The sequence below is a fragment of the Cannabis sativa genome, chromosome 3 (assembly GCF_029168945.1).
Source record: "Cannabis sativa cultivar Pink pepper isolate KNU-18-1 chromosome 3, ASM2916894v1, whole genome shotgun sequence".
Taxonomy (NCBI): domain Eukaryota; kingdom Viridiplantae; phylum Streptophyta; class Magnoliopsida; order Rosales; family Cannabaceae; genus Cannabis; species Cannabis sativa.
In genome coordinates, this window is record NC_083603.1 from 59,396,070 (window position 1) to 59,418,946 (window position 22,877).

At 34.3% G+C, this 22,877-nt stretch overlaps 2 protein-coding genes and 2 long non-coding RNA genes across 4 annotated transcripts; 2 read left to right on the plus strand and 2 right to left on the minus strand.

Annotated features, from left to right (window-relative positions):
* The first annotated feature begins 5,605 nt into the window (after positions 1-5,605).
* LOC133035488 (uncharacterized) lies at positions 5,606-5,872 on the plus strand. The gene is made up of 2 exons (XR_009686689.1): positions 5,606-5,649; positions 5,745-5,872. It is a non-coding gene; the product is annotated as an uncharacterized LOC133035488 (long non-coding RNA).
* A 546-nt stretch (positions 5,873-6,418) lies between these two features.
* Positions 6,419-7,087, minus strand: LOC133035824 (uncharacterized). The gene is made up of 2 exons (XR_009686945.1): positions 7,023-7,087; positions 6,419-6,943 (listed from the first exon to the last, which is right to left on the minus strand). It is a non-coding gene; the product is annotated as an uncharacterized LOC133035824 (long non-coding RNA).
* A 949-nt stretch (positions 7,088-8,036) lies between these two features.
* LOC133036197 (uncharacterized) lies at positions 8,037-11,089 on the minus strand. The gene is made up of 7 exons (XM_061112709.1): positions 10,826-11,089; positions 10,522-10,580; positions 10,126-10,135; positions 9,269-10,003; positions 8,835-9,155; positions 8,355-8,735; positions 8,037-8,249 (listed from the first exon to the last, which is right to left on the minus strand). The coding sequence occupies exons 1-7, from the start codon at positions 11,087-11,089 to the stop codon at positions 8,037-8,039; spliced, it is 1,983 nt and encodes a 660-aa protein (XP_060968692.1).
* Positions 11,090-11,874: 785 nt separating this feature from the next.
* LOC115708954 (transcription factor MYB29) lies at positions 11,875-13,991 on the plus strand. Its single transcript, XM_030636981.2, has 3 exons — positions 11,875-12,207; positions 12,324-12,453; positions 12,825-13,991. Exons 1-3 carry the CDS (start codon positions 12,075-12,077, stop codon positions 13,801-13,803), a joined length of 1,242 nt encoding a protein of 413 aa, XP_030492841.2. The 5' UTR covers positions 11,875-12,074; the 3' UTR covers positions 13,804-13,991.
* The last annotated feature ends 8,886 nt before the right edge of the window (positions 13,992-22,877 follow it).

The window sequence follows — 22,877 nt, forward strand, 5'->3', positions numbered from 1 at the left end:
TCTGATTATAAGCTTAAATTAAAAACCACAAAAGACAAAACATAAATGGGCAAAATGACCATTTCGCCCTTCCCACACAAAACAACATAAAAGGGCACTTAGGGTTATTTTAAGAAATTCTAAAATCACGACTATTCTCGACATTCCCAATGTCTAAACTATTATCCCGTTATACCCAAAATACTAAGATGTGATTCTAATAGTCAAACACCGCGTTCTAATGTTGTCGAGCACAAAACATGCAAAATTATGAAATTTTTATATATGATATAAAAATGCATTCTGAATCCAAATAAACTATCATAAATAATTAATTCAGTATTAATAAATAAATTTCATAATGAAGCCCTAGTTATTTGCTAATTTCTAAATTAAAGCTAAGTGGTATTTACAGGTTGCTCCAAGTGCTTAAAAATGAACTTGTTCTGAATCTAAGTTTGTTGCTTCAAATATGTATGTGGTATGTCTAGCTGATGTTCCAATGTAAAATTTGACCCATTTACACTATAATGTCTTTGAAACTAAAACCCTATATAAGAATATCAACTTAGGCACTAGATGAAACCCTAGGTGCCCAAGGTGGTTTCCAGGGTGGATGTTCGTATAATTTTAACTCTCGGAGCTTAGACTTACCAGGGCATAGGGTTGGGGTCCCCTTCTACGTCGAATGCTATGCTTTGGCCTATTCAACTCCTTGATGTCATCCTTATTGACACATGTTTAATATTAATGTGCATGTCACCAGGGAAATTTTTGGGTTAACCATCAAGTACCACTTTATGAGGGAAGTAGCAGAAAACAATGAAATAGAACTCAATCATTGCAAGACCGAAGAGCAATTTGTAAATTTTTTCACAAAGAGGCTACCAAGAGGAAAATTTAAGCTGTACTATGAGAATGATCGAAATTATTGAAATGTGTACTAAGAACTAGTATTACAAATTACTACAAATTTCTACAATAGTAATTACTCTAGAATGTTTTAGGCATTTGTAGAAAAAATTCTCTAAGAACTTTAGTAATTTATAGTTTAGATTAATCTAGAATATAGTTAACCTAAGCTCTAGAAATATTAAAATGTATACGCGGATACAATTTTTTTTTAGTAAAAGAAGGATCTTAATGAAATAATTCTAAGGAGTGAACAACTATAAATACTCAGCAAAATGGAATCACATGATTCTCAACATGGTATCAGAGCCATATCCCTACCGGGCTTTCGATCCACAGCCGCTAGTGAGCAAAATGGTACTCCTAGCCGCGAACAAGAATAAGCGAGCAAATAGAACTCCCAGCTGCAAACAAAAAAAAAAATAAGCGAGCAAATGGTACAATTTATGATAAGGTGATTCAAGATTGGTGAGCAAAAATAGCCACCATCTTGAGGGGGGACATTGGAGAACATTGTCCCACATGGATTAAATGTAAAAATATTGAATCATATATAAGAACATGGGCTACTCCACTCATAACCAATTAATTTTGAGATGAAACCCCATTTATCTTATCTAAAATTCTAACAACAAATGATCCATATTGTGTAGCCAAGAGCAACCAAAATCAATACTTTTCCATTTAATAAATTAACACCTTCAACTTACCAACATCATCACCTACATGTACACTACCTACTATTACCTATATATTAACAACTACACTTCATTTTTATTATCCAACTTACCCTATAAACCAAACAAATCCTCAATATTAAATATTTATTCAATAAATTATTACAATATTTAATCATATAACCTTATGACCGTAAATAGTGATCTATTTTAATGAAATATAATTTTAAATTTTATTATACTATGCACAATAAACATGCATTTCATTAATTAACTATCTTCGCCGTAATTATTAGAGATTATCTTCTATAATATGTTGAAAGCTTGTCACGCTTAGCACGATGAACATGCATGAATGTAACAAGTTATAAATTAACAATAAATTAATTCATACCAGTATTAATTCTTCATCATCTTATATATAAATATGTATATATTGCTCTATACATTTATAAATTGTGTCTTTATTATATCTAGTCACGGATGGGCGCATGTGGTGATGATCACTCAAAAAAACGACCACAAATATAAACTATTAGTATTATATGTATATATATAATATATATTTATATGCTAAGGGACACCTGTATTAAAAAATCTGCTAATCGCTAGTACTGTAATTTGGTATAGGGTTTTATATTTTTGGATTTACTAAATAAGGTAGATAACCACTAATTAATTACTCACAACCCACAATATATTGACACTAATTAATTACTCACAACCCACTATATATTGACTATATATTGGTATGATGTTGTTTACTTTAAAAGTCGAATAACAATGTTAATATAGACTGTGTCTTTTTTGAAAGAGTATTGTATTTTAGAATTTGAGGTTTCCTATCATCATAATTAATGAGATAATTTTTTATAATTATTTATTTATTTATCATATTATTTATTAAATTAAATTGATTGGCATTCAATATTTAAATATAAAAATAACAGTCTACTAGATTTGGTGGTTAGTAACTTAACGTGAAGTTAGTATTTTCTTTTAGATATTATTTATTTGAGTAGTTTTTATGTAAATTGTTATGTAAATTTTAATGGGAAAAAAACAGGAATATTCTAAAAAGGGAAAAATATTACAACAATACTGTGGGCCGGCCCAATGAACATTTGTACAGCCCAAAAGGAAAATATTACAAAAATACCACTTGCCCTTACCTTCAGCCGCACGTCACAAACGGAGAGGATGAATGAAGCTCCATCGATGCAGTCGGCCACGCAACCATAATGAAACCAGATCGAACGTAAAACAGCTGTAAATCCCGTCGAATTTCAATAGGAAACGATCAAATCCAACGATCTAAACATAAATTTTTTAAAAAAAAGAGCAGGACAACCGTGGAGAAACTGAAATTCAACATTTGATTTCGGTTTTTATAGTGCAATATCACTCAAACGATCGTCGAAAATTCAGATTGAAGCAATGTAAATCTGTATTGAACAGATCTGGAGCTCCCCCTCAAATCCAAAAAAAAAGTATGAACTGAATTTTTTTTTTCAACAATGATACACAGCATTTTTAGTTGCATTCTGGTTGATTCAATGGTGTGCAACAGGCAATTCATATGGTAAAAACCAAGAAACAAGAACTGATTCTGATTAAGGAAACAAGGGATACTAATAACTTTTTTTTAATTTTTTTTGCGTTGGCTTACAGTTGCATTATCGTTTGAAAATGGTTTAGAAATCATGAAGAAGGGTTATATGACAAGTACCAAGAGCTAGCATATATACAAGGTAAGATGTATGTTAATGGTAGCAAATTAGTTTTATAATAGTTGTAAATCGATCTGATTCGAATAAACATGATGAAAAATGACAATGCGTAATAACTATGTAATTTTGGGGATATAATTGTGGTTTTTCAGTTGGTTTACAGTTGCATAATCATTTAATAATAGTTTAATTACGTTTTTTGCAGGAATTTATTGTGGAAAAGATAGAGGACAGAACAGTTTGAGAAATGGTTAGTTTCCCAAAATTTAAATGAAGTTTCTTAATAGTTTTATTCTCGTTTCTTTGTAGTTTATTAACAACCAAAAAAATGGCAAAATCAGGAATCAGGACAGGAAATACAATGCTTGAACAAAGGAACAGAGATAGAAGTAAGTTTGTACTCTATTTCATAACATAATAAAACCAGTTTTAAAATTCGTTGCCTCGGACTAATAACCATTGCAAAAACACAGGAAAGGAAAGACATTCCATTCCTAGTCTTCTACAATGGAAAATTCGATGATCGAATGAATTATGAAAATTATGAAGCCGATTGGACACTACATTTACGCAATTGTAACTATGAAGATTTGCAACAGAAACTCAAAGATGCCCTGGAATGCAACCAAGAAAATACTGTTTTGCAACTGAAATATCAAGTGAAGGAAGGATACCAACCATTGAGGATAAAGGATGATCAAAGCCTGCATTTCTACATACAACTCAAACTGAAAGACCCCGACTTTACAACATACCCAATGTGTGTGAATGTCATCAACAACCCAACAACAACCATCGATGCAACATTCTTTGGAAATGACAATTCATTAATTACACATAGAAGCGCCTTCCAACCAATCGAATACAATGCAGCAACAACAGAAGACTCAACAAATCAACAACATATAATTGAAGCAAGAGTACCGGAATTTGGGGAAGAAAGTTTTGACTTCATGGACTATGCAAAACTTGTGGCGAGAGGAAATGGTTAAGCAACCGGAAAACAACGAAAAAAGGAACCGTAAATCACAGATTATGACGAACTACTAATCACGGATCCGCATCATCCGTAAATAGAAGAAGCACAAATATACAAAGACAAAGAAACAACTGCGAGTGTGCTTGGTTTCTATGCAATTAGGAACAACTTCCAATTCAGAGTTAAAAAATCATGTGCAAGAACATACAAGATTTGTTGTTTGGATCCAAAATGCAAGTGGGCACTAACAGCATCCAGAAACGGGCCAACAAAGTCATTCATCATTCGAAAGTACGACAGAAAGGTGATACACACTTGTGATCTAAACATCAGATTTGCCGACAAGAGACAAGCTACAACGACATTGATTGGAAACTACATCAAGCCACGGTTCACCAACATAAAAACAACTCAAACGCCACAAGACATCGGAAGGAGAAATGAAACACAAGTATGGGGTCGAATGAACTACATGAAAGCATGGAGAAGCAAAGAGCACGCGCAAGAAGAATTACGAGGAAAAGCCAACGAATCATACAGGTTGCTGCCCGGTTTTTTGCACATGTTGCAAAAAACTAATCCCAGAACAATAGTGCACATGGAAACAGAGGATGACAACAGCTTCAAGTACTTGTTTGTCGCACTGGATGCATCAATAAAAGGATGGAAGAAATGCAAACCTATAATAGTTGTTGACGGAACTTTCCTTAAATCAACATATGGAGGTACACTGCTCTCTGCTTGTACACAGGATGTAAATGGGCACATTTTTCCACTAGCTTTTTCTGTTGTGGATTCAGAAAACAACAACTCATGGCAATGGTTTTTCAAAAAAGTGAGAGAAACATATGGGATTAGAGAGGAACAGTGCTTGATCTCAGATAGACATGAGAGCATAAGTAAGGCAGCTTGTCAAGTATTTCCATAAATAACACATTGCTATTGTGTATACCACCTGTTAAGCAACCTAAAAGCAACCTTCAAGAAGAATGCAAGCAAGCCGGATAAACCATTCTTCGCTGCAGCAGCATACACAGAGAGGAAATTTGAATACCATATGAGCGAGTTGGACAGCTTGGACATCCGTGTAAGACCATATTTACAACAAGTTGGATACCACAAATGGTCAAGATACCACTTTGCAAAAACAACGGGTATTCAACTATGACTTCAAACATTGCCGAATCTCTAAATGCGGCAAACTTGGCGACTAGAGAGCTACCAATCACAACAACGATGGAGTCATTGAGAGCATTGATTCAACAATGGACATACACAAACAGAAAAAAGCACGAGAAAACAACAACATTTTTAACACCTACGGCGAGAAAAGAAATTAGTCGACAACTTTGTGGAATCATTGACAGAAAATGTAATGACATGTTAAATATTTTAGTTGCATTTTAGTTTCTTTATAGTTTGTTTTTCGTTGTTATACATATTAACAGTTTTACACTTAATCCGCAGGTAAAACCAATAAACGAGACCATGTTCGAAGTCATTGAACTAACCAGATCATGGGTCATCAACCTCAAGGAGAAAACATGCAGTTGCAACAGATTCCAACTTGATGAGTTACCGTGTGCTCATGCGCTTGCGTTATAAAAGAGATGAACTTGAATGTTTACAACTACGTTCGGGTTATTACACCACGCGAACATGGCTTGAAACATACGGCGGCTCAACATATCCGTACACAATCACACAACTTGGGATGTGCCACAAAACATAAAAGATATCATTGTTCTGCCACCAAACCAAAAAATAAGATCCGGAAGACCAAGGAAACGAAGGTTTTTATCTGAATGGGATACAAAAAAACATAACAGGTGCGGCAAATGTGGACAACACGGACACAATCGAAAGACATGCAACAATCAAGCAATAAAATAGATACATATGAAATATTTGAATTGTTTAATTTTGTGTGCAAATTCAAACAGGTTGATCTGTGATGCTCTAGATACATGGGATTTCATTTTTATGAAATTTGAAACAGTTTTTTAATAGTTTCAAAATCGTTTTGTTACAGTTGCGACCCTTTGTAAAATATTAAGTACGGAATGACTTCTTCTTTACGGTTTTAAAGGCGATCAGTCAATAATTGATAAAACATAACTTGAATAAGGGAAAAGAGTTAATGGAATACGAAGAATAAATATACATTCATAGCACTATTTAGGAAAAATGAAAACATAGTTTGTATTTAGTTGGTTAATAGTTTCTCCATAGTTGTGCGACCGTATATAAGAACTTGAACAATTAAAAAAACACACAACTTTGGGAAATACAAACCTATACAATAAAGATATTATAAGGAGTGAATGTCAAATATCCTAAAAGTTTTAAACCAGCTACATAGTATAAAATCAAATATAATACCTACATTGAAACAACAACACTAAAACTTGTCAAGTAAATAGATTCAACAAATAGCATAATAGAGCCACCAAATTAAAAGATCCTATTTCTTCAATTTAGATGCCTTAGAAGACTTGGTTTGCTTCTCATCCTCGCTGTCAATACTTTCGTCAATTTTCCTTTGTCCGTACGAGTAGAAAAGTGAAGCAAGTCGGGTTCGATAAACTTCGATGTCAAAGTCTGCAGGGACATCCTTTCCGTGTATAAAGAATTCAGCAAAGGCAGCAACATATGCTCCACAATCACTGTTAAAAAACATAGAGAAAAAATAAACAGATTAGAAACTAAAAAACAACATAAAAGAAACTTAAAAGAAACACTCACTTCTTCTGCTGAGACGCAAGACCACTAAGCTCCACGATTCTGAATGGAGCTGTAGGGTCAGAAAGCGAGGCAGAACTTGTGCTCTATTCTTCCAGAACCCAAGTAAATCGAAAAACAAAGGCAGCAACACGGAATAAGCCTTCATCGCATTCCTAGCTGCGGCATTCATCTTCGCGGTTCTCAAAGAATTGTACAGAAATAACGTCCTTTCGTGCACGTCAAGACGCCCAAAAACCCAATGACTTTCCCTTCTTAAATTGATGATGAAAAGCACGTGATCGGCTTCATACCAAGGCTTGGAACAGGGAATGCGCATACCTCGGATGTAATGCGCAATTGGGTGGGCAGCGTGAATGTGTGACATCTTAGTCTTCATTGACTTGGCCTTGTTAAATTTGTGGTACAATGCTTGGATGGAATCATCAAAAAGACAATCAGTAGTTGCGAAATTCAACGTCACAGCGGAAGAATACTTACCTTTTTTCCGAAGGTAATAGAATATGGTGTTCATATGCTGAGAAAAAAAAACAACACAGAAACACAAATGAAAAGGTTCAACAACTGTAAAAAAACTGAAATGTAGTATCAAAACTAAAAAACATTTATAAAGAAACTAAAAACAAACTACCATAAGTACAATATAAATTGGAAACTTTACCGAGTCGTTCATAAACATGTCGCATGTGGCCAAATGGTAAAACCAAGTTTTATCCTCAACATAATCAACACCTAGCCTAAAACCCGGGGTAAATTTCTTTGCGCCGTCTTCATAACAATTTTAATGCCTACAACAACAAAAAAACAGCAAAAAAATAGCATTAAAACAGGAATAAAACTGGAAAAAAAAATTATACAAAAACAGATTTAATAAAAAACGATCACACAGGATGTTTAAGCAATCCTTCACCAATCCAAGAGTCAAATTTTGCCTCAATCTCGGTAGATACGGGATCAGCAAAAGCATCATTAAGAGCATAAAGGCCCTTCACATAAGTCACCATTTTGAAATCCCTATCATCCCCAGCTGATTGAGAACCTGAGGACATAAGCTCCATTGGAGTGCTCCCGAGCATCGACGGACCCGAAATCAACAAATGGAGATTTCAAGGCCGGAGCACGCTTCCTCTTATCCAACAGAGGTGTATCAGAGACAGTATCCTCAGTTTCTTCATCAGTATGAAGGGCATCTGACTTTTCACCAACAACATCTGGATTGGGTGCGGGGACCTAAAAAATAAAGAATGCATTAAAACAGTTGCAAAACATACTAGAAACTAATGAGCAACCAAAAAGAAACCTAGTTTTTTTGAAAACAATTAAAAGTAAACTTACATTGATTTTAGCAACAGCCTCCAAGCCAGCCAACACAACTTGATCATCATCTATTACAAGTTGGCTCAACCCATCAAAGAAATCGTCCCCCTTCAATCGAGACTCATCGCCCTTCGGCTTCTCAACATCCTTAACATTTTTATCACTCCCTCCAACATCCTCAAAAGGATTCACATCAGCAGAAGGAACAACAGTAACAGCCTTGTCAGCATCATCAGCATCCCCACCAACTTTAACCAACTCACCACCATCGTCGGAGTCGGAATCAATATTTTCTGGATCAGGCAATTGCTTCTCATCATCCTCGGCATCATCATCATCATCATCATCATCAGCATCATCATCAGAATCTTGAGTTACTAATTCATCCGATGACTTTCCCTGTATCAACCAACATAAATGAAACTTAAATAAAACAGTAAAGAAACTATACAAAAAAAAAATATAAAAAAACCTAAACAATAAAATAAGAATAAATACCTCGTCAGAAGGACGACGATGAATGGCATTAACCTTCTCTTGGATATCCTTAATTACAGTCATTACGGATTTGAAATTAAAATCAACAAAACACCTCAACGAAATGAAGTCCTCGGCCAATGATGATTGATTCGAACTGAGCATCTCCAGCTTAGATTTCATCCAATCAATATCTGCTGAATCAGACTTCTTTGAAGATGAGCCACCCTCGAAGGATTGCTTCGCTACACCACGTTCATCAATAGATTCATCGAGAAATAGACCGTCAAGTTGAAGCTGCTGCCTCTCTTCATCAGTAGGACGCATGTTTTTTATCTTCAACTGAACAGCATAATCAAACATAATATGAAAAAAAATTAAAACAATTGGAAAAACCAAAAAACAACAACACTGAAAAGAAACAGGAAAAAAACAGTAAAGAAACTGTAAAGTACCTTCTCCAAAGGTAAATCAAAAATCTTGCCCTTCAAGTCTCGAAGGGTTGGATTTTTGGTGACGATGGTGTTGCTCCAGTTCAGAATCCTGGGAATAGAAGATGAAACTCTCTTACATAAAGAGTTCACCATTGCAGGACAGCATTCATAAAACCAAACAGTGAAAACCCAAGGACATCCCAATGCCCTATACCAGCCATCATATTGGCCTCCCTTCTCTGCCTTTCTATTTTTCATAATGATCCCATGCTCAATCCTACCTTTGAATGAGTCAATTGTCAATTCAAATGATTCCCTACCCCAACAATACTCATCCCACCGACCGCTATCAACTACATCTAGAACAAACCTAGACACTTCTTTGTCAGGAGTATTGCTAAGAAGAAAACACTGAATGAAATACAAAACAGCCATTTTCAAACCAATAGACTCATCCAAACCCCACCGACTACCCAAAAAAGCATCCTCGATGGCTTTGTTGTCAATAGTTTTTACACCACGGAAACATGTTTCTACCAATTGATTTGTTTCCTGTGAAAACAACAACTTGTTGCAATCACCGAAACAATCTAAACCAGAAATCAGGTAAAATTCTTCGGCACTAAACCATATGCAACGGCCAAAGAACCTTAGCCCAAAACTCCTTAGGATTAGGTCAGAAACTTCCCTTAGTAATAAACTATGAACGACTTGTGGATGAAAAACAAACTCAGGCATATCCAGAAAATGCCCAAACTGAGTTTGACGAAACAAAGAAAGCAAATTAACAGATAAAGTATTTTTAATATTATTTATCACAGAATAAACACTGGTGCATACACACTTAGATCTGTAAAAATCAGAGGGACTAAATTTACAGTCCCAAACCTGCAACATAACAAAAAAGGGCCAAGATAAATTATAAATCCTGAGTAAAACAGTATGAAAACTGTAATACAACTACACACAAACTAAAAACAAACTATCAATGGCAAACAACTACACAGAAAATAACAGCAAAGACCTTAAATCGTTTGGAAACATAAAAAAAACAGTAAACAACTAACCCTAAAAGAAATCGAAAAATGCAGTATAAAAAGAACAACAAAACTATATTAAAACAACAAACAAACTAAAAAACATATACAACTATAGAAAAATATAGAGCAAAGATTTGAAAATCGTTTTGAAATCTAAAATATAACAGCAAACAACTAAACCTAATGAAAATCGAAAACACATCAAAACATACCAGTAACAAACTATTAAAAAACTGAAAAGAAACTAACGAAGAATGATTGAAAACACCAAAAACGAAAACAAAACACATAACCTGTAAGCACAAAAAAATACTAAAAATAAAGAAAACAAGACAAAATTAAAGAACAACACCCAGACCAGAATCAAATGGAAAGATCAAAAGCAACAATAAATAACTAAAAAATTTAAAAACATGAAACAAAATGCGCAAATGAAACCCTAAAATCACACAAAGCATAATGAACATGAAAACGCCAAAAATCTGGGTAAAGCAGAAATGGAAGAAAGGGGGAAACGAAAATAAAACTAAAAACCAACCTCAGTCCGATCTTCAGCATGTGTAATAGATTTTTGAAATTTTTTCCCAGAAATTTCTGGAAGCGTGGGCTCCTCCAAGTTCAGCTTCGATTTCTTCGAAGAATGGGGTCTCACACGCTTCGGCATGGGAGCTTCAAAATCAGAATCAAAATCATCAATGATTGGGCGTTTACCCTTGGATTTGTTGGCCAAAGATTTCTTGCCCATTTTTGATTTCTTTTTGAGAACTGGAGAAGGGGATGAAGATGACCGAGTGATTGCCATGGTATAAATAAGATTGAAAAAAAATGAAACAGAGAGGGAAAAACAGTTGCTAAATCGTGGGCTAAGAGGAAGTTGAAAATTCGTGGATGAACCAAAAATAAGAGGGAAAAACGTGATAAATTATGGGTGGTTAATGGAGGTTACTTGAATTCAAAATGAACTTAGAGAACAGAAATGAAGAATAGAAAATGAAATGAAAACAAAATGAAAAAAGAGAGGGAAGAGAGTATGATTTGATTGATGATGCATGGGGAGAGAACACGTGTATGCATGGTATGATGAGTAAGTGGTAAATGTGTAATAAAAATAAGTTTGTAAGTATAAATGTAGTAATAGGCGTGTGAGGGTAATTATGTAATAAAGTGTGTAAAAAGGATTTTTCATGTAAAAATTTCAATTTTAATTGCAATTTAAATTACTAGGTGAGTTGATACATGAATTACAATAAAAATAAAAAATATATATTTTAAAATATAATAATGGAAAAACTTTTTTTTTTTTGAAAGGTACAGTCAGTATTTCACTTTCTCAAATAATTACATAAAGGACAGAATAAACATTAAAAATTAAGAATTAGGTCTTTCTTTCGTTGTGGCATCTTATTTGTCTAACCTATCTATTTGTTATATTGTAGCTATATCAATTAACCTAGTATTATAAACAATACTAGTTAATTGTGTTTTATATTTTTCTTGTTCCACACAATTATTGGTGGTCCAAAGTCCAAACCTGTAACCTCACCATGTGTTCAAAAGACATATAATAAAGCATTATGAAAAATCCCTACACATAACAATTTAAGTAATAAAAATATTGGTCAACATCATGTCATAAATTTTTATTCTAAAATTTTTTATCAAGGATAAAATTTGGAACGCTGCAGCAAATCGCTATATATCTTATCATCTGGGTGTGTAACTGGCTCCAGCAAATAAAGTATCTCCAAATTAACGCTGTCGTTTTCAATATTGGTTCTAGGAGGGACATGGGAAGGAGTCCTTGCTGCAACGTACAAGGATTGAAGAAAGGTGCGTGGACACCAGAGGAAGACCAGAAGCTTCTTTCTTATATTCAACAACACGGTGAAGGAGGCTGGCGTTCCTTACCCCAAAAAGCTGGTAATTATCATTTCTTTTAATTACTTCATTCATCATAATATGTATATAAATATTTATGTTCTATTTATTATATGTATGCGTATGTTGATCAAGATGGTAATTTGTTATAAATTAAGGCCTTTCGAGATGTGGAAAGAGCTGCAGATTGAGATGGGCTAATTACTTAAGACCTGATATTAAGAGAGGTGCATTCAGCCCAGAGGAAGAACTGACTATTGTTCGACTTCATTCTGTTCTAGGCAACAGGTAAATTTTTGTTTTTATTATATTAGTGGGTTGTTGTTTGTTTCCATAAAATTTGACTAGCTACAGTACGTATAACTTACTTTAACCTGTAGGCACTAAATATTTTACATACTAATACACCTAACAATTAATGGAAGAGCTTAAGTCGTAGTACAAATTTATAGCAACTCAAACCATAAAAATAATAATAAAAAAAAGGTTAAAAAAATAGTATATTAAATCATTTTACCTATTTTACATAGAAACTTAGTATTATATATATATTTAAATTAAAGAAAATGAAATATAATAAAACGTTTTAATCATCTGATTTTATTACATTAATATTAACTAATGAACATGGCTAACATATTTCCGTGGTCCGTGATCAGGTGGTCTGCCATAGCCAAAAATCTACCAAAACGAACAGACAACGAAATCAAAAATCATTGGAATACTCGCCTAAAGAAATGCTTGATCGAATCAGGAACATATCATCATCAAAATTATAATTCTTCTTCTACTACTTCAACTATTCAATTGAAAAAAAATGATGGAACTGATCCAGCAAAATCAATAGGCTCAAATACTTCAACTACTACTTCAGCTCATTTACTACTCAATGAGCTAGCTGCATCTCCCAAGCTCAAATCCTCTAATAATTCCCTTGCTTTACTCTTATCCCAACCATACGGGGCCGGCAATGGCGATGGCGACGTTGAAGGCGCCCGACATAAAAAGGTCTTGAATTCGGTAACTGTGCTTAACAAATTGGCCACCACTTGTTTAAAACACAATGAATTACCAAACTGCACAATTCATGATACTCTCAAGACAGTTTTATCCAAATCATGTGCCCCATCTTGTGATGCTGCAAAACATAGTAAGAGTTCCAGTATTTCAATTCCAATCATCGAAATACCTAATAAATGTAGTACTGTTATGGAGAGTACAAAGGAGGGGAATGGATCAATATTAGACCAAGAGGCAAAGTATGTGAATCCTGCCACATCACCTCGGGTAATAGTATTGAATGAGATGGCTTCAAAGTTGGCTCAAGTGAAACGACGTTGTCCTGCGTTGCTTAATAAAAGTACGGACTTGGTAGCAAGCGGTGTTGTGACCGAGTCCAATGGGTCATCACCGGCTTTGCAAATCCCTGGCCCTGCTGAGTCACCTGTTTCCCGCAATGATCTGTGGCTACTCCATGACATCGGGTTCCGCACACGAGGGTTATCCTCGGAGGAAACTCCTGGTGCCAAGGACGAGTTGAAGTATGTTACGTTTAGTGAACTTGGTGATGAACTTGATCAAGTTGATCAGTTTATGAGAAACTTGATGTCCAATTTTGGAGATGATCTCATTAATTGATATATAAACTTGTGACTTATCCACCAATGTACTCCAAGTTTTTGTAAGATCCATGTACTTTTTTTTCCCTGTATATGTATATTAACACACTACAACAAATGAGATTTTTGCTAGCGTATTTTTGTGCTCGCAATAATTGGGTATTGTGATGGTAAAACAATATTTACTTGTACAGGTGCCTTTTTGCGCTGGCAAAAGTGATTAGTAAATCTGTGTTGGCATTGGAACTTTTACAAGTGCAAAAAGAAAATAGCTAGTAAAAATAATTTTTCCCAAAGCATAAATACGCTGGTAAAAATTAGAATTTTGTCAGTGCAAATGTGCGCTGGCAAAAGTCTAACTTTTACCAGCACATTAACGTACTGGTAAAAGTTTAACTTTTACCAACACATTAACGTGTTGGGAAATGTGTTAACTTTTGCCAACAAAAATGTGCGCTAGGAAAAATCTTATTTTTACCATCTCATTAACGTGTTGGAAAAAGTTACTTTTAATAGATGGATATTAGACTTTTATCAGCGCAATAATAAATCCGTAAAACTTTGTAATTTTTTTTTTAATTAATATAATTTAATTTATAATTTTTATCAATTATTTTAAAATTAAAATAAATAAAAAAAAACATGAAAGGTTAATTATAAATAATTAATAAAATAAAATATTAAATTTAATTGTTCTAATTATACATTCATAATATAATTATAATAGTCTAAAAGTTAGTAAATAAATAAATATCTAGAATACCAACATAAATTTAATTTTCACAAATAAAATAAAATTAAATACTATTATGAGTCATCATCAATATCCTCATTGTTATGACATGTTGTGGTATTATTTCAACACGCAAGTATATGTATTGTTAACAAGTTATAGACTCAAAAAGTGAGGTCGATCCCACAAGGATAGTACATAAGTACTTTAAAATTAAATTTTTACTTCTATTTGGCTATATAAAATTTAAGAGAAAATTTAAATAAAAAAACAGTAAAAATAAGAAGCAAGTAAATTAATAAGGGAATTAACAATGAATAAAGGTTAAGACTTTCGATTTCAATTGCATCTATTGATTAGGGTTAAACATGATGCTATTCCTATTACCAAATTCTATGCAATAGCACGTTTAATAAGGTAATTATAGTCTTCTCAGATATATAAACCTCAAGTACATGCAAATTTTCTACTCTCATGATAAGTTAAACATGTAACAGGCATTAAACACAGAAACCCTATAAGTTATCCAAACTATATAGGTACTCTTGTCCTATATTGAAATTTGATTCTATTTTACTATATCATAATTGACAGTCGCTTCTCAGATTTTGTATCAAAATTATAAACAATTAATTGACGGCTAAACAATTAAAAGAAATTAAGTACAAATGAAATAGAAAACATAAAAATTGAGGGGAAATTAAATCATATTAAAACAAAAAATCAATGTCCAACAATTTCCATCTAAACCCTAATGTGTTGTTTAGCTACTCATGTTCATCATAACCATTTCACACCTATTAATTTAGAATAGAAGAAGAAAATAGAGAAGAAAAGAATGCTGAAAAACCATCTAAATACTGAAATGGCATCTTAATCATTCATCTCTATTCAGCCAAAGCTCGAAGGAAATCATCGTTTCACATCTAAATACTTATAGAAGCTATAGATTCCATATCTATGATTAGCGCTCACACTCAATCTAACTACCATGTCCCCATGTTGTAAATATCCACCTGAATGATTGATTAGCTTTCACGAACAACTTGAAGAGCATAAATAATACAACTAAGCTGAACCTAACCATATAAGGATTAAGATCTATAGACCTAAGATCAACCAGTGATATTGACTTAGAAAGATATAACGGTAAGTTTATGATATCTTATCCAAAATCAATATCGGTCTAATTTAATGTATACTCCATACATTCGATACTGGTAAACTTTACCAATGCCCTGGAAAAGACATGACACTTATCTAAGGTGTAAGTATACCTTATCGCTGATTATAATGTCAGTCTAAATCCAATGAACTGACAAATCATAGGACTTAAACATTTGAACATATAATCAAGATTATATTTCACTGTGCTGACGACACTATAATCATGAACAAATAAAAATGTCCTAAACTTAATAGAATTTATACATTAAACATATAATCATGAAATAAATCATGTGAACCATGCAACATAAAATAATTTATGATCTTATATTAATTAGTAAATCTAATTATATTACAATAGGTTTTATTTAGGGTAGATAATCCAACATCGTCTCCGTCGACGGTGATGACAAGGACGACGAATCATTCTCTCTCTCCCTCGACAAGGAAGAGAGATCATATTGTCTCTTCCTTGATAAGGATGGCGGCCCATTCTCTCTCTCCGATGATGACGACAAGGATGACGTTTGAACTCTCTCTCGTCTGAACTCCTTCAATGGTATTAACATTTTTGTTTCTCAATTTTTCACATTCTATTCCTCTAATTTCTTCTGAAACTCATTTATATTTTTCGATAAGCTTTGTGTGGTTAGTCCGTCTCTTACTCTTTCAATCACTGATCTCAACGATCAAAAGGAAGAAAACACTAATTAAGGTAAATTTTTTTCAAGGGTTTTTCCATCAAGATAAGACAAGTTTCTTGTTCAAGGAAGAATAGTATGATTTTTTTTTATATAGGAGTATGTGATAACTTTATCTTTAACTTGATGAATCTTGAATCTTTTAATGTTGCTGGAATTTTTTTAGCTTTGTTGGAATTTTTCATTGTGACAGAGAGGTGTAGGGATGAAATTGGAACTTTTTTTGTGATTTTGTTGTAGGTTAGGATTGTATTTGATATTTTTGATTAATTTAGGAATAATATTTGCCAAATTTTCTCATGGTCGTGATCTATGAGTATTGGACAGAGGAATGTGTTTATTTGATTGTGGTTGGCTATTTGACAATATATTGAGGGCTTAAATTTCATGTATGATATAGATGGGGAATTTTAAATTATATAATTAATTAGGCAATGATACCGCGTCTTGTGCAGTTATTTAGAAATTTTTTATTTATGTTATAAAAAATAAAATTTATTTTTAATATATTAAAAGAAAAAAAATATTAATTAATCAATATATTAATATTCTATAAAAAAAATAAAATGTTATAATTTTAATATGTTAAAATATTAAGTAACATTATTGAATTGAATTATTATTATTATTATATTAATATCTATATATTAATTACAAGTACAATTATTTTTTAAAATATGTGAAAGATTTAATTAAGAAAAAGAAATTATTTTAAACTAAATTAACCACAAAATAAATAATTTAAAATTGACAAATGTTAGAGACTCAAATCATCATTTTTGTAGTTTGCATTATATATATTAGGAGCATTGAAAAATAAAAACACAAAATCTAATAAGTAAAATTAAATTAGAGGATGAATAGTTTAGAAAAAAATATATCATTAAATATACAGAATAATAGAATATCTCTTTTTTGATAGAAACATATATATACATATTTATAGGTATGAGATTAGTTATTAAGTAAATATATTACAATAATAATAATAATAATAGTGAGAGTTATAAAAAAAAATATTTTATTGGGTCCAACGACTGTGGAATTTAGCAATGTGGTCAGAAATGTCACGACATTGAAGGGAGAATTATTTTGAGAGTATTCCGGACTATGTTAGAATTTTAGAATGTCGGCTTAATGGATTAGTAAAATTACCAAAATGCCCCTAAGTTATTTTCAAAATGTGTTGGAGGGGTAGATTAGTCTTTCAGTATTATGGGATTTTTGTCCTTTTGACTTTTTAGGGCTGCCTATAAATATTTTTTTTAAAACAAAAAAAAAAATAAGAAAAAAAGAAAAAAAAAATTAAAAACCTATTTATGGAGATACCTTACAAGGCAAGAAACCAAAAAGAAAGCTTCTCTTTTCTTCTTCCTCTTCGAGCAAGCCAAAGCCAGCCCCCCCTTGGGGATTTTTCTTCAGCAGGCCTTCCTTTTCTAGCAGAATTTCAATCCCAAGTCAGCCTAGAGGTTAATTGAGGTAGGTTTCCAACTTTTTAGATTGAGAACACTAGTGTTTGAGTTAGTTTTGAAGTAGGGTTTTACTTCTCTGTTGTTGTAGGACTTAAACTAGGTTTGGGGTGTATAGAGTAGGTTTTTGAACATGTTGGGAATGGTTTTACGTGGTCTCTATGGCTGCTTGAATTGGATTTCGTTTGTTGAAGCCAAAGTTGAGTTTTCTTCACTTTAAAGTGTGATTTTGAGCAAATTGATAAATTATGATGAATTAGTTGTTTGGTTATGTTATATTTGCTATATTAAACTGTTCTGGAAGGTTTGAGCAGGTTTGGTGGAGGTTAGATCGGTTTTCAGGGTGAAAAACCAGAAATCCCCATAGCTGCCCAGGAAAAACCAAAAAAGCAACTGGCAAACCGGTCGACCGGTTTGGCCAGCAGGAGGGGATTTTGGATTTTTCTCCTCAAGTCCAATATGATTCGTGGTATTTTTTAGAGTGAAATTCAGGGTGTTTTAGAGATGTTTAAGCTAGTTTGATCTGGGGGAAAGTAGGGTGTGTCCGATCATGAGAGTTAGAGTCTATTATCAGAAATTTGATTAAGATTTTTATTGAGTTTTGGTTGTCGTGACATAGGACTGGGATCGCCCAGCTTGTTTTCCACTCAGGTCGGCCCGTACGTTTGATTTCTGAACTAAGGTCAGAAAAGTGGTAAGCACCATATGTGGTGAATTATTGACGGTTGAATGACTATATCTTGATTATTATCAAGATTCTGATTAAAAGTATGTTGAGCCTAGGTTATGACCTAGGGATTGGGAACGATTACTACCGTTACGAGTAATTACTCTTAAAAACGCGGTTAGGTTTCTTACTTATCGTTTGCTTTATCGGGCAACGATAGTGACATATTCAGCTCGTGATTAGCGAGTGGTAAAAGGGTACTTTATAAAGTATCAGAATTGTGTATAATATTGAGTAAATGTGTATGCAAGTTAATTTGAGATTGAATTGCTGAATATAACTGGTTATTATTTTATTCACTTTTCTTGCTGAGTCTCTAGACTCAGAGGTGCTTTATGGTGCAGGTAAGGGGAAAACAAAGGTTGAGCAGTCAAGAGTTCGAGGTCGTAGCAACAATGTATATATCAGCCGCAGTGGCTCGACTCACTTAACAGGATGCTCCAGTTTGATATTATTTTGGAATTGTAAAGTTTATGTTGAAGAAGCACTAATAAACTAGTTTGTAATATTTTAAAAACAGGGGGTCCCCATAGTTCTCATTACTTATCTTTTACTATAAAGAATTTTTTTTTTTTATATGCTTGATTTTAATTATCAAAAATTTAATTACCCACACTTTTGGTATAATTATATAGTATTCAAATAAAAATTTTATAAAAATACACACGTGGCGTCCCTGTTGGTTAGGGTGTTACAAATTATATATATTGAATTCATGTATCTAAAATGAAAAAGAAAAAGTTATAACAATTTACAACTTACATGTAATTAAAAGCAAGTTACATATCTTATTATAACTAAAAGAGAAGAGATTGGTATGGTGTATAGAATGCACAAGAGTGGAGATGCATAAACACCAAAGAAACATTTACTGTCATCTTGTTTAAACTCCATATATAATTGGTGACACATACTACCTTTTACTCCTTCATTATATATCTATATATAATATGGTGCATCAAGTATCACATAAATAAGAGTTATACAAAGAATATGAATAGTTTTTTTTTTAAAAAAAAATACAAGAATACAAAAGGTTTTTCTTTTTTTTTTTTTAATAAAAAAATACAAATAGTTTTTGTATAATAAAATTAATGTGAAAAAATCAACCTATAGAGGAAGAATAAAGATAGTAATTGTACATTAATTATATTTGGGTTGATTTTTGATTTTCTTGATGTTTCTTTTAAGATTGTTAAGCGGTCTACTAATAAGGGTGCGCATGCTTTAGCGCGATCTTCTCTTTCTGAGGCTGACCGTCATTTTCGTAGGGATACTCTACCTCTTGTAATAGCATCCTTAATTTTGGATGATTTGATTTATTAAAGATTAATCATTATTAAAAAAAAAAGATATATTTGGGTCATGTATAATAATTAAATTGGTTAATATATATTTTTTTAACTAAGTTAATATATATTTCTTTAAAAATAAAAAGAAAAAAAAAACTTAATTAGTATATTTTAGAATAATAATTATACCATATATACAGATCTAGATGATAATGGATATCATCAAATTGATTCAAAATAGTATAAACTCTCTTCGATCTTTGTTAAAAAAAAATATATTTATATATATAGATGTTGACCGAAGTTTTCGGCAACCAATAAAATATTATAAAGTTACTGAGATGTAAGAAATTGAGAGAAGGATTTTTACGTGGTTGGGGTGTTAATGAGCCTTAGTCCACGAGTCTCTGTTATTTATGGATATCTTTAATACAGAGAATATATTTGGGAGTGTTTCACCCTTATAAATACAGAGAATGTTCTTGGTGAGTATTTACTCTACTTGCTCATATGCAGCCCAAGATTCTCGATCCCATTTAATGAGCTTTGAGGGGGTATTTATAGTGTTTTTGGTGGGGCGATCCCTAGAAGTATCCTTACAAGTGTATCTGTAAGTATCCATAAAGTTGGATATTCCCAATGAATATACCATGGGTAATGCATGGTCAAATCCCTAGGTGCTGTAGGGTTTTTATGTGGAATGTCCTTATTGCCTTTTGATTGACGTGACTCTTCACAGTGTAGCCGTCGCTAGACTTAAATGATCATTACTGTGCCGCTGCTGGTTGGAGGTTGTGCCGTCAAACTTTATTGCGTGTAGCAGTCCCAACACGCTTCCTCCCATGCGGCATTTAATGCGACTTGATTGCTCAGGAGAAGCCTGACACCTCGCGGAGATGCCTTAGCGCTATTCGAGCTTCCGGGAGCATATGAAGTTCCATGTGCCTTCTCCGGGGGCTACGTCCTGGACGCTACCTTATGGCATAAAGACTTAGCAAATATTGTGAATTTCTTGATCCACGTGTCCTTATCTGGTTGGTCCACGTATATTGGGCAAAATCAGGGGCAACATTTACCCCCCAAGCCTTGTTCTTTTGAAAAATGAAACAAGGCTTGTTCAAGTGCCTCCGGTTGACTCCTCGGTTTCCTGGCACGAGCTTTGAGCGCGTGAGGGTGTATTTAATGATGGCTTTTAATGCAGCGATTCACTTTTTGCAGAGGTCGATTCGTTTCGCGCCCATTGATTGATACGACGCATTAATGGTGTCAGACGGATACTCAAACGTTTCCACCGCCTTTATTGCCAATCGATCTGGTCCGTTGATCTTTGAGCATTCGAATCGTGCGCTTTCCCCACCGTTCGATTGGTAGGTGATGACGCATGTTCCTCATGCAGCTTTGCCTATAAAAGCCACCACCTTTTCTTCATTTCGGTTACTTCCCATTTCTTGCCAAGTTTGCTCAAATTTCCTAGAGAGAAAATTCTCAGACCTAAAACAAGGCCTTTAAACACTTTGCTATTTTCCCCAGTTCCTATTCGTTCGTTGCTATCACTCCTTCTTGTCTCTATTCGATTCACAGCAGGACCCCCAGTTTCAACACTTCATCGTAAGTTCTTTGCACCCTTTCCTTTATTATTGAATGGCATGCTATTACTTATCTGTTTGTTCTTTTCTGGGTTTGCATTCGAAGTTTCTGGGCATGCAAGTGTTTAAATCCTTCATATAATCGGTTTGAGTTTACTGCTCTAGTGATAGGATTGCTGTTGTCACGCCTCTGTTGTTATTATTTTTTTTTTGTAGAAGGCCATACGTTCTTCGTATAATGGTTGCTTAGGGCATAGGACAGACTTTTTTCTTTCTGTTTTCTTTAACGCGTAAGGCCGTCTTCTGTGAATTTATTGCACCCGACTCTTGTCCAGGGAATCCTCCTAGGGTTTCCTGTATGACAGGTGTCCGGAGGGGGCCTCTTTCCAGCGGTTAGGGGACCCCCATTCCCTTTTTCTTAATTTAAGGTTTGGTATGGGGCCTAACTGCTGGAATCTTACTCTTTTTACAGAATCGAAAAATGTCTGCTTCTGGCTCAAAGTCATCGAAGAAGAGTGGTAAGCGCCTGGCTACCCTTGAGGAGGTCTCCCTGGGACCCGTTACCCAGGAGGGGTACAAGTCCCGGGCGACTGTATGGGAAGCGGCCAAGCTTCACTCCACTCTGACCTGTCCCCATCAGTTGGAGAACATTGTGGAGTTGCTGGAATCAAGCCTTCGACATCAGGGACCTACCATCGGCCACCTCGCGACGCGGAGACGCCCAACCATAACTACGGCGGCTTCGGGGCCTGGAGCCAGACGCATCTGATGGCTGGGGCCATGCTTCCTCTTCAAGATTATTTTGTTAATTTTTTAGTTTTTGTCGGCCTTGCGCCATACCAACTTATTCCCCAAGCATACCGCCTGCTTTCAGGCTTATTTATTTTTTATTCCGCCCGGGGATGGGGATCTCCCCGCTCGGCAAAAATTTTGTATTTTTATGAACTTGTTTCCGTCCCCAAAAAGGGGGACAAACTTAAGGATGGTTTTTATGGGATCCGGGCCCACCCTGCTAACGAAGGGGTGGTCCCGTATAACCGGAAAACTCACGTTAAGGAGTATCGCCATCGTTTTTTCTTCTCCTCCTGATTCCGGGCAGTGGACCATCCGGAGCTCCTTACTGAGTGGGTGAGGATTCCTCCCTATGAACGGACTGCACCAACTCAGGCCTTTCTTCGGAGGGCCCAGGCCTTTGCCTCTTACGACCGAACTGATCTTGACGTCGGGGGTCTGGTCACTACGGAGAACTGCAGGAAGGCAAAACTCATCCTTCCGCATCAATCCGTGGAGGACTCTAACCTTTCCCCGGTTATCTGTCCCAACGTGAGGGCGCCGGTCGCGGAGAAGACCTTCCGGGACGAGATCATTGCCACGGCAGAGAAGAAGTACCAAGAGTATCTCTACCGGAAGGCCAGGAG

What these genes read in the sequence shown, in the direction of transcription:
- LOC133036197 (XM_061112709.1), bottom strand. Translation starts at nt 11,089, where the DNA reads ATGGCAATCACTCGGTCATCTTCATCCCCTTCTCCAGTTCTCAAAAAG. An exon ending in ATGCTGAAGATCGGACTGAG is followed by an intron (nt 10,581 to 10,825) that starts GTTGGTTTTTAG and finishes TTGTGCTTACAG; the next exon opens with GTTATGTGTTTTGTTTTCGT. An exon ending in ATCGTCGTCCTTCTGACGAG is followed by an intron (nt 8,736 to 8,834) that starts GTATTTATTCTT and finishes TGGTTGATACAG; the next exon opens with GGAAAGTCATCGGATGAATT.
- LOC115708954 (XM_030636981.2), top strand. Translation starts at nt 12,075, where the DNA reads ATGGGAAGGAGTCCTTGCTGCAACGTACAAGGATTGAAGAAAGGTGCG. An exon ending in TTCCTTACCCCAAAAAGCTG is followed by an intron (nt 12,208 to 12,323) that starts GTAATTATCATT and finishes TTATAAATTAAG; the next exon opens with GCCTTTCGAGATGTGGAAAG. An exon ending in CATTCTGTTCTAGGCAACAG is followed by an intron (nt 12,454 to 12,824) that starts GTAAATTTTTGT and finishes GTCCGTGATCAG; the next exon opens with GTGGTCTGCCATAGCCAAAA.